The 10,581-nt window shown below is 44.8% G+C and overlaps 2 protein-coding genes across 5 annotated transcripts in view; one reads left to right on the top strand and one right to left on the bottom strand.

The window, feature by feature from the left end:
- Nucleotides 1–2,241: 2,241 nt before the first annotated feature.
- On the bottom strand, nt 2,242–8,332 carry RPS24 (ribosomal protein S24). 3 transcript variants are annotated; one of them, XM_077746399.1, is made up of 7 exons: nt 8,313–8,331; nt 6,785–6,850; nt 6,490–6,699; nt 5,454–5,564; nt 4,797–4,814; nt 2,703–2,724; nt 2,242–2,322 (listed from the first exon to the last, which is right to left on the bottom strand). In XM_077746399.1, the coding sequence occupies exons 1-5, from the start codon at nt 8,313–8,315 to the stop codon at nt 4,809–4,811; spliced, it is 396 nt and encodes a 131-aa protein (XP_077602525.1). In that variant the 5' UTR covers nt 8,316–8,331; the 3' UTR covers nt 2,242–2,322; nt 2,703–2,724; nt 4,797–4,808. The 3 variants fall into 3 exon arrangements, with proteins under 3 accessions (XP_077602525.1, XP_077602524.1, XP_077602523.1); XM_077746398.1 differs by lacking the exons at nt 2,703–2,724; nt 4,797–4,814; XM_077746397.1 differs by lacking the exons at nt 2,242–2,322; nt 2,703–2,724; nt 4,797–4,814 and adding an exon at nt 4,843–5,328 and having other exon boundaries at nt 8,313–8,332.
- Nucleotides 8,333–10,205: 1,873 nt separating this feature from the next.
- The window catches only part of POLR3A (RNA polymerase III subunit A), a 48,358-nt gene continuing 47,982 nt past the window's right edge, over nt 10,206–10,581 (top strand). For both annotated transcript variants that reach the window (XM_077746375.1, XM_077746374.1), the window contains exon 1: nt 10,206–10,364. In XM_077746375.1, the coding sequence (XP_077602501.1) occupies nt 10,321–10,364 (44 nt within the window). In that variant the 5' untranslated portion in view covers nt 10,206–10,320. The remainder of the gene's footprint in view (nt 10,365–10,581) is intronic.

Below are 10,581 nucleotides of genomic sequence, written 5' to 3'. Positions count from 1 at the left end.
TTTCAAGAGGCTGGAAATCTAGATCATTAATATATCATTTGTTCAGTTTCAAAATGCACCTGTGCAATAAAGCTCACAGACGAGACCACCAGCTGGGGACTTTGCAGTAGCCCTGGCCAGCAGGTCCCAAAACAGCGAGCTCAGCCTGAAGTCATCACAACTCCCGCAATATTGCCGGCTGAATGACTGTGAACTCCGCCCTCCCTGAGCACACCCCAACAGAAGCTTCCACACCTCGTGACTGCTACCAACCTTTACCTCCACTCAGGCTCCCTGCAGCTGCACCTGCTAGCTCACATCAGTCCCTGGGCCTCTGCTCTGAAAAGCCACTGCCAACCCTTCAGGTTGCTTCCACCAGTCCTGCTCCTCAACCTCCCATCCACTAACCGCTGGTTCACACAATCCCCTCCTCCAGCTCTCCCTTCCCTTCAGCACCTCACTCCTGCGCGCTTCTCCCCAGTCCTCTGCTTCCTCAGCCTGCCACAGGAAGCCTACCCCATCTCCTTCTGCAAGGCTGGCCACCAGGTACCAGTGACCTCTGCACTAATTTAAAAATCCCCCACTCAAGGTGCCTGGGTGCCTCTGTTGGCTAAGCACCTAACTCTCAATTTTGGCCCAGATCATGATCCCAGGGCTGTGGGACCAAGCCCCACCTTGGGCTCCATGCTGGGCATGTTGCCTGCTTAAGATCCTCTCTCTGCCCCGCTCCCCTGCTCACACTCTCCGAAAAAAGTAAAAATTAAACACGTCCCCCCCACCCCTAATCATGTCAGCCATCTTGGTAAAAAGGGACTTGCAGGTCTGACCCCCCCACACCCCTACTGCATCCTGGCCCTAGCAAGGGAACCCACAGGGCCTCGGGCTCCACAAGCCCAAGAGTGCAGCCTGAGCATAGCTCCAGGTGGAGCAACTACACCCAGCCCACCAGCAGCAGGCCTTGGCCGCTGGTCCAGTCCGCACATCCCTGTCCTCAGGTCTCCAACTTCTTCAGCGAAGGTCTCTCCCCATGCTCTCTAAAACATGTAACCACTCCTTCCCGCAACCATCTTATGCCTTCTCGACCACGATTCCTGACTTTTCCTGAAACCCCGTCTACCCAACCAACTAGGTCCTTCACTCCACTACCACTTCCTGAGGTTTCTCTGGTGCTTTTTCAACCACAGAGCGATTCCTATAGTATTTATAAGCCTGACTCCAAGAGGGACCCATGTAAGATGCAAACTAACCCTACACCAACTTCAGGGGAAAATGGCATCCAAAACCCTTAAGCCATTAACGCCTCTTCACCCTCTCCCCAAATACCCAACTCCTACACCTCCTACCCTCTCATCAAAAGGCACCCACCAACTTAGGGCACCTGGGTGGCTCAATCAGTTAAGCATCCAACTCTTGATTTCAGCTCAGGTCACGATCTCAACATTTGTGGGTTCGAGCCCTACATTGGGCTTATACTGACAATACAGAGCTTGCTTGGGATTCTCTCTCTCCCTCTCTGCTCCTCCCTCACTTATGCTCTTGAGCTAAGTAAATAAACTTCAAAATTATTCTCAAAAAAAAGGTACTCCACCAACCACAGTAACCTTAAAACAACCACTTCTAAAATCCCCACAACTGACCAATACCCGTAGCTCAAGTCCTCAACCCTGATGCCTGAAAAAGCCAAACTCAGAATCAGCATCCAGAAAAGTAACCCCACATAACCCTTCATTTCACCAAAAGCACACACTATCTGATTTAGCAAGCAATTACACACTGCATCCAAATATTCATTACATTAGAGCTCCTCTCAGAGTCCCCACTCTTAATACACCACTCACACATCCAAAAAGCACACAGTGCACTAACAAATGATTTTGGCAGATCCTACTGACTTCATGATAAATGATGAAAACGTGACCTAGTAATTTCTGTTGAGGCCAGCAAATAATTTTCCTATAAGAATGAAGTGAGATTCTAGGAAGACCAAAGAGGAATTCAGATGGAGTCTTTTTCAGAGAGTGACCAACAAGACTGACGTTAAGTATTCACATAACGCAGACTGGCCCTACCTCTATGCTCCCACTTTGCTAAGAATGTACACCTACCATCTTTGTGCCACTGAAAGGAACGAGAGTCATGCCAAGTTTTCACTGAAGGCTTATGGGAACATGTGACTCTGGGCAGCAACCTCAACTTCCTCTAAGAGCAAATTATCACAGCACTCCCAGTAAATATCAAATGTTTCAAACAACCAGACACATAAAAGTTCTCAGTTAGTTTATTAATCCTCGCATGGAAAATCTGCAAAAGCACCAGATAGTCACTGCAGAATCTTTACTCCTTCTGTGAAACAAAGAAAAAGAAAAATTTAATTAGTTAACTGCCTTTAAAAACCTGAAAATTAAAGTTCAAGATCTTCAACAAACTCCAAACTTAATGATGCTCATGCAGAAAAAATATTAGTAACCTACAATATTAAGTTTGTGATAACACAAGAGAAACACCAAGAAAACTTGCAAGCATTCAAATTAGAAATGAAATAAAAAAGAAGTTAAATATTACTAGGTTTTAAAAACAAAACCACATCATTACCAGTATTTAAAAGGCTATAATTCTTGAGAGAATATGTAAATGGACTTTTAAAATCATTTCACATGCTCTATACTTTTAAATTACCATTATTGGTATACTCTAATGATCTACATGAAAAGCTTAAATTATACCTGTTGTCCAATCTCCAGCTCACTGAATCAGTGGCAGGGAAGGGAGAAAGGAGGGAAGAAGGAAAAGAAACATTTCATTAATAGTCCCTTTTCAAACTCCAAAATAATCTGCATTGACATGCATGCAATCAGATACCTCAAATATGACTGTTTTCTTTATAATTGTATACAGAACACTCGTCAGACACACTCACTGATTTTATTCCTCCCAATTTTGAGACTACCTCACATGATTACTACAGCTCTTATGTAAACAAAGCAGCACGATGACTTCACAATGAAGAGATCATGCCAGCGGCAGTGCCAATCCAGACTGCCACTGCCTAATTATACATGAGGTACACACACCTGACCCTTAGCCTTCCTGCTCTGCTCAGCAACATCATGCTGGCCACACAAGCCCCATCAACCGACCTGGGAATCATCCCGCACTAGAGTCTAATTTAGCCTCAAAGAGAGAACTCTAAATAATCAAGCAAATCTTAAAATCTGTCTCAGTTCAGTACTTTAAAAGCCAATGTTCACAACCACCAAAAGCAGTGCAAATTAGTTTTTAAACAGGCAAAACTCAGTTGATGAAAATGCTTCAAATGCTCTTCAAAAGTGAGACCATTCATTTAAAACATCTCTGTCATACCCAAAAGGTTAAGAACAAATACCAATTTCAACATCCAAACAAAAACAATTAAAAGTAGCATTAGTACGCCTGGCTATTTTGAGCCAGATACACGTGCGTGTTTACGTGTTCATCTCCCAGCCAGTTTTTTCAGAGCTCTGCTTGTGAAAGGCACCAATCAGTGCAACCTGAAGCAGGAATGGTGATGGCTCAGGTCCACACACAGGTAGCCCCTCCACCCACGTCACCGCCAAGCACTAACACACAGGTCTCAAAGACTGAATGAAGACAAGAACGGGTTAAACATCCTTTGGTCTAGATCAGTCAGTCCACTGACTGGATATTTCTGCAACTGGAACTTCTGTTGACAGGTATAAGCCTCACAAACAGGAAGCAGTTCTAAGCAGCAAGTAGTTCTTCTGGCAGTTCATCCGTTACTAGAACTCCTCGGCTGGGAAGACAACGAGTTAGGTGGGCAGGCACAACACATTTACTGCCTGGGAGGGGGTCATCACTAGAGGAAGCACAAAGGGACAGTGACTACCAGTGTTCTTCAAAACCCTACTACCACCCCCCAACCCACTCTTAGCCCACTTCACATGCTGCTGATTGGGGCTGCTCAAATGTATAGAAACGTGTTTAACAGGGAGGGGACAGTGAACCATTCTGACCAGAAAGTTATGGAAAAGCATATTTGTCAAAAACTTTGGTGTGAATATACAACTACCTCGGAACTGTTTCAATGAAAAGAAAAACGGACAGCATATGGAAAATCAGAGGTCAATAAAAAGCAACGTAAAGGTGCCTGGGTAGCTCACTCAGTTGAGCCTCCAACTCTTGATTTTGGCTTAGGTCATGTTCCCACCATCATGAGATGGAGCTCTGCACAGACAGCATGGAGCCTGCCTAGGATTCTCCTCCTCTCTAGCTCTCCACCCTTCCCTCTGATTGCACTCTCAAAATAAATAAACTTTAAAAATTTAAAAAAAAAAGGGGGGGGGCGGGCAATGGAATGAGTGGTAAAAGGCAGCTCTGACTGAATGCTTCCTGGACAGATGCTTTGCCAGATTTTCTAGACCAGTTTACTACCAGAGCTGCCAATGAAATCAACCAGTCCCCGGGTCCCTAAAGGAAAGACTACTGACCAAAAATGAGAGAACCCTTCCCAAGCCCTGTGACAACCGAAATTTGTCTCAAGGGGCACAGCATTTCCTAGTGCAAGTTAAAAGGTATCTACTTAGTAGAGTACCCACCTTCCTCCACCAGGTCACTTCGCAACATAACATGCATTTTTGAGTTTCCAAAATAAACAAGATTAAAAGTTTTTTTCCTTTGCTCATTATCTACCATTTTAAAACATAGCATTTCAATTTGAGACCATACTACAGACAACTCTTGTCCAAAAGCCAACATGCAAAGCATCAAAGCAAACTCCGTGAAGGTGATGCATCCCCACACCGTGCTCATAATCTCAGTACCTGCTAGACACTTCATTTCTGATGAACAAGAAATCCAAGAAAGTAGAGGGAAAAGGCAAAAAAAAAAAAAGTTCACAGAACACTTGATTATTTGTTAATTTAACAACCCAGCACCTTAATTCCATTCAACTATTATTTACAGTTAGCTAGCAAAGCTGGTAAAAAGCTGCTTTTAAAATCACTGAAGTCTTGGCTAACTGGAGAGGAAAGCAATTGAGATCTCAGCTGCCTCTCCAGCATGCCAGGAGAACATGGGCCACATTGATTCAATAGCTTCTTAAACCAGTTATTCGTTTTAAACAAATAAATTTAATCTCCAGGAACTAGACATACTTCTCCATTAGCAGTCTAAACCAATTAGCAGTGAAATGGGAAACTTTTCCTGATAGGGCTTGCAAGATGCCCACCAAGATCACTGAACCGATGTGGCCCCTGTGTGGTGCTAATCCGTGAGCTGACAAAGGGTGGGCAAAGCTACTCTAGTGAGGTGTTAAGATACTACATCGTGTAGCGTCTCAAAACACGTTACCTTCTGTAATCCAGAAGAAGTGGGAAAAGAAAAAACATTAAAAAAGATTATTAAGGAAACAAATCCTTCTTTTCTAGAAACTAAAGACCTGCAACTGACTTTTCTGTATTCTCCTTGATGAACAATACCTTTTTGCCAGCACCAACATTGGCTTTTGCAGTTCCCCTGACTTTCTTCATTCTGTTCTTGCGTTCCTTTCGCTGTTTTCTGGATGTCTTTTTCTTCTCATACAGGCCATGCTGAGGAAGAAAAGAGTACCTTGTAAGTGACTTGCAACATCAATTCAGGATTAACTAATCTGACAGGGAGCGTCACCAAGCCAGACAGCTCAAAAAACGTAGCTTCCCAAATCAATACTTTCTCAAGTACATTTAACAAAACGCATTTGTGCTAGAACCTGGTAATCAAATTAAGGGACATTTACAAATCAGTGGCACAGGCATCAGATGTGCTCTAAAAGCTACAATCTGCTCATCTTCACTCTGCCGTTCCTGCTGCCTAAAGACTGCTTCGGATCAATCTTCATACGATCTCAGCTTCAACATCACCCGCTTAGCAAGGCCTCCCAAACCACCCGACTCAAGAGCGAAGCATCCATCTACCACATCATCAAGACTTCTTTTATTCGTGTTCTACCGAGAAGACTTATCTGATGGCAGGGGAGTGAAACACAAGTACTTCTTTAAGGTAACCGTCCGCATACTAATTTATGATCTAGAATCTAAGGGAGTTTGTCCAGCTCACTGTGTAGTTCACTGTAGTGCTTGGCACCCACAAAATGATCAAAAGCCTTTCATGCTTCCTGACTACCTATGAGAACAAAGTCCAAACTCAGACACTAATATTAAGGATCCCAATTTGGTGCCAACCTTTAAAATTCATCCCCCTATTTCAGCTATCTCCACAACTACTACTTGCCCTTCCAAACCCAGCTCAAATGCCACCTCTTCAAAAGCTGCAGACTCCAGACTCCATCACTGAAACCCTGTACTCTATCTGTCCATCTGGCAAAGAACCTTCTCTCTTAACCCCGGCCGGTAGTTCTTTAGATCTGTAGGTTGTCGTTCCCCAGACCACTTGCTCTTGCTCATTCCAGTGCACCCACTGCACAATGCTTGTTGAAACTCAGTCTTCAGTAGCTGTTGAACAAATGAGAACACCTACTCTTGCAAGTCTATGTTTGGGTTCATTTTTCTTTGCATAATCCAAGGAATCATAAATCATGCCAAAGCCAGTTGTCTTGCCACCTCCAAAATGGGTTCTGAATCCAAACACAAAGATGACATCTGGTGTGGTCTTGTACATTTTGGCTAGTTTTTCCCGAATCTCTGTTTTAGGTACTGTTGCCTTTCCGGGGTGAAGAACATCAATGACCTTAAATAAAGTAAAAAATTTTATCATTATCAAGAAATGCATCTTTTTAAGCAAAACAACCCAATTTTGATGTGTCCTTCCTTACCATCTGTTTCCGCTGAAGTAGTCGGTTGGTCATGAACTTCCTGGTCCGGATAGTTACTGTGTCGTTCTGAAAACATTACACACTAGTTAATGATACCTCTCAACCTTTACTTGACCCTGCTGTGATCTTCCAAGCTCTGGAACTGCCAATGAGTAGCCACTAGCCACATATGAATACTTTCTAAATACTAAATGTCATTTAAGATGCAATGACACAGCTACAGAAGCCACATTTCAAATGTTCAAGAACTGTATGAGCTAATGGTGGGAATGCTTCAATGAAAAGGAAAACAGGAGTCCCCAGTGGCCAACTCCTAGGACACAAGTAACACACGCAAACTCAGTACTCCAAGAAAACCCACTCAACAGCTTTCTGGAATCTTATTCTCTTTGCTATGGGAGTTGCCCTGGAGCAGGGTTTCTCTATCTCAACACCTCATTTTGGTCCCACTAATTCTATGAAGTTGGTCCTGTGCATTTTAAGAGGTTTAGGAGCACCTGAGGCCTCTAACCACTAGATGCCAGTAGCACCTCCAACTCCACAGTTATGATTAAAAACGTCTCCAGATTTTGCAGACTGTACCCTCATAAGCCAAAAAAAGAAAAAAATCACCTTCACCCAAGAACTCATTCTCTTCAACTTGAACACGTGTTATAGCCTCAACTACGTTCCTAACATCCTGCACAAATCTGACAAAAACACCGCACTCTCTGCATGTAAATATAAACTACCCACCTTGAATGGCTAGCTTTACACCCCACAAGAAAACCTACTCCCTTCTAAATGACCCAACAGCCTCTGCACAACTGACCACCAAAGGATGTAGGCATGTAGGCATTCGGCATGCTTTCACGATCTAAAAAAATTTTTACCAAGAAAGGAGGAGAGCGGCTACACTGGTTGTTACAGTTCAATTTCAGCTTGAAAGATCAGGGCGTGGGGGGGGTGGGGAGGTGGAAGGAGGCTTGAACGGAGGAGAGAGGTGGAAAGGAATCGACTTAGTAACGGGTGCTTAACCTTTAATGACAGAGCCACTAATCATGATTTAAGCCAAGCTTTTTGCAGGCTTCCACTTCCAGGGCCTCGGTTTCCCCAATGTGCAAGAAGTTCCATCTGGCTGGCGCTATTTTAACTTACACGTGGGATCAGCTTCACTCGCTACGACTCGCAGCGGGACCGCCGGCACCGGCTTCACCTCTTGGGCTGCCATCAGTTTTGCAAACCGCCTATTCCAAACTGAGACCGTCCAGATGGGTCTCACCCCACCCTGCCCAATTCACTAGGCTCCACGAAGCCGACAAACGCAACAGGCGCTCGCGCAGTCCCCAGGCCCTGGACTCCGAAACCCGGGTGGCGCAGCCCAGGCTGCCCGCCGATGACTCCAAGACTCTAGACAACCGGCCGCCGTCAGACACAGCCAAGGAAGAGCGACGGAACTTCAAGTGGCCATAGGACAAACGGCAGGACCCAGGGACGAAGGATGTCTCAGATACGCGACGGATGACTGCACGGGTCTAGAGAAACTCACCATGATGGTGGCAGAGCCTCAAGCAGCCAGGGAGGAAAAGAGAACCACTCTCCGCCGGCCAATCATATCAATGCGCTCGGAAGGACCCCAGGAGGCGCCGGCGTGTGGGCGTGGCCTGGACCGCGAGGGCGGCCGCGCCAATGCCGGATTGAAAGTGCCTAAGGCGCGCCCGCAAGGATCTTCGGCCACACCCCCGAGATTTTGGACTGGCCAATCCAGAGGCAGAACACCCTGGGCCGCCTAGATTCACGCAAGCACGGATTTCCTTTCAGTTCAATTCATTGTCTCGAATTGAGCTTCCTTAAAGTTCCTGTAAACCAAACTATAGTTTAAATTACCTCAGTGCGAGTTAGAGGTTAGTAAAGCTGAAAGACATCATAGGAGAGAGCTGTCAACCAGCCTCCTCATTTGATAGCGAGGGAAACTGCAGAAACCCTGACTCAAAACCTTTGTTATTTCAAATACACAAAACTCTTTCCGTTTATTGCTAAATATTGTTTTTCTGAGATTTTCTGGTGATTCTCTACATTAAAAACAAAAAACTCATTAATTTATCTTTTTCCAAAAATCTTAGTCCTTACCAAAAAGAGAGAGGGAGCTGTTTGATCTATAAATTTGTTTAGTTGTTAAAAGTAAAAATAAAAAATATATGTACATGTTCAAAGAGGCATTAGGAAAGAACTTTCCAAAGGTTAGAATGAACGAGGAAACCAAGGTGCAGGCTTTGGAGGACAACTTGCCTATATTTTTCAGAATAATAATAGTATGTGCCTGTTATATTCTAATTACTTTCACATTCATTTTGCCATATGACCAAATAAGAAGTAGGGTACCTATTGCTGACCCCTATTATAAGATGGAGACACTAAGACACAATGAGGTCAAATAACTGTCCCAAGGTCACACAACTTTTAGATGGAGGTACTATGGTTCCAGAACGTTTGTTCTTAACCTCTATATGACAAAAATCACTCATCAAATCTTGTTAGTATAGTATTGTCTACAATGAGTAAGGTAAAATCTGATTTGCTTTGCTTTTCGTCTGTTGCATTGGTGTTTTGCTAGTAAGAATCCATGGAGTCTGAAGAGCATCCCTTCTTAAAATTCGAAGACGTTGAACTACTTCATTGGGTTTTGTTTAGAGCTTCTCACAAATAGTAAAGACATTTTTGGCTCTGTAGCACTGAATCCTATGGTGGTATGGTTTCCTTGGTAGTCTCATGTGCTTAGGTGTCACACTGGGATCACCTCCCACAGGTTGTCATAGACTGTGGGTAAGCAATTTATTTCCTCTATATATTAATCTTCACTTCGTAGTGTCCCCGCATCTTATATCCCTAGCTTACCGTGACTACCTCTTCATAGATTTACAGCTTCTGTTTTTGTAATCAATACTCTAAGTTTAATTCATTTCTTTTTCAAAGTAACTTTGTAAACTGGAGGTGCATGCATGGCCTCTTTATTTGTTGTCTGGCCTCTTTATTTCTTTTGGTGGCTGTCCAGTTGGTACCTCTATTCCCTGGGCAAGTTAATTCTAGCTTCCACCTTCACTTTAAAAATTACAGGATCTTAATTAAGATGTTGTTGATGATGATGATGACGACGACTTTCCTTTTTATGCTGTTTTAGTCTCTCTGACTGCCTAAAAGTCCTGTGGCAAAGCATTGCAATTTCTCTGCAGGTGTCCGAAGACTTGGAGAAATGGGCCGGAAATGGTCTTTTGGAAAAAACAGCATAGGCCCTGCAGCAGTTTCAAAGAGGTGCCGCAAGATGGCAGTGTAGGGGAAAAGCGGCGTGTCCTAAGCCTCTCTTGACTGACAGACACGCCGGCGAGTAGCGGAAGAGGAAGCGACCACGTGGGGCGCTCTACGGTGGCCGAGAGGATGCCGCGGATGTGTTACTAAGAAGGAGGCCGGGAGGCAAGAAGCACGGCCGGGAGGTGGAGGGAGCTACGTTTCCCTAGTCTAGGTCTCCGAGTCTCGGGGAGGGTGCCCCGGCAGCCGTCACCATGGTGAAGGAACAGTTCCGAGAGACGGATGTGGCCAAGAAAATGTAAGGATGGGCAAGAAGGGCCAAAGGACGGAGAAATGCGGGGCAGAGGGGTGCGAGGTCAGGGGTCCTGGGTTTCTGAAGAGTCGGAGATGAGGGTCCTTTGGGAGGGGAGGGCCAGGCGTCAGCGGGATGAGTGGACAAATCTCAGAAGTATCAAGGTATGTCCAAGAAATTGGTCAGGCAGAGGCCATTCCAGCTCCTGGGGGGGGGGGGGGGG

This window comes from Crocuta crocuta, unplaced genomic scaffold (assembly GCF_008692635.1).
Source record: "Crocuta crocuta isolate KB4526 unplaced genomic scaffold, BGI_CrCroc_1.0 scaffold28, whole genome shotgun sequence".
Taxonomy (NCBI): domain Eukaryota; kingdom Metazoa; phylum Chordata; class Mammalia; order Carnivora; family Hyaenidae; genus Crocuta; species Crocuta crocuta.
This window is presented reverse-complemented; position numbering and strand designations above follow the sequence as displayed.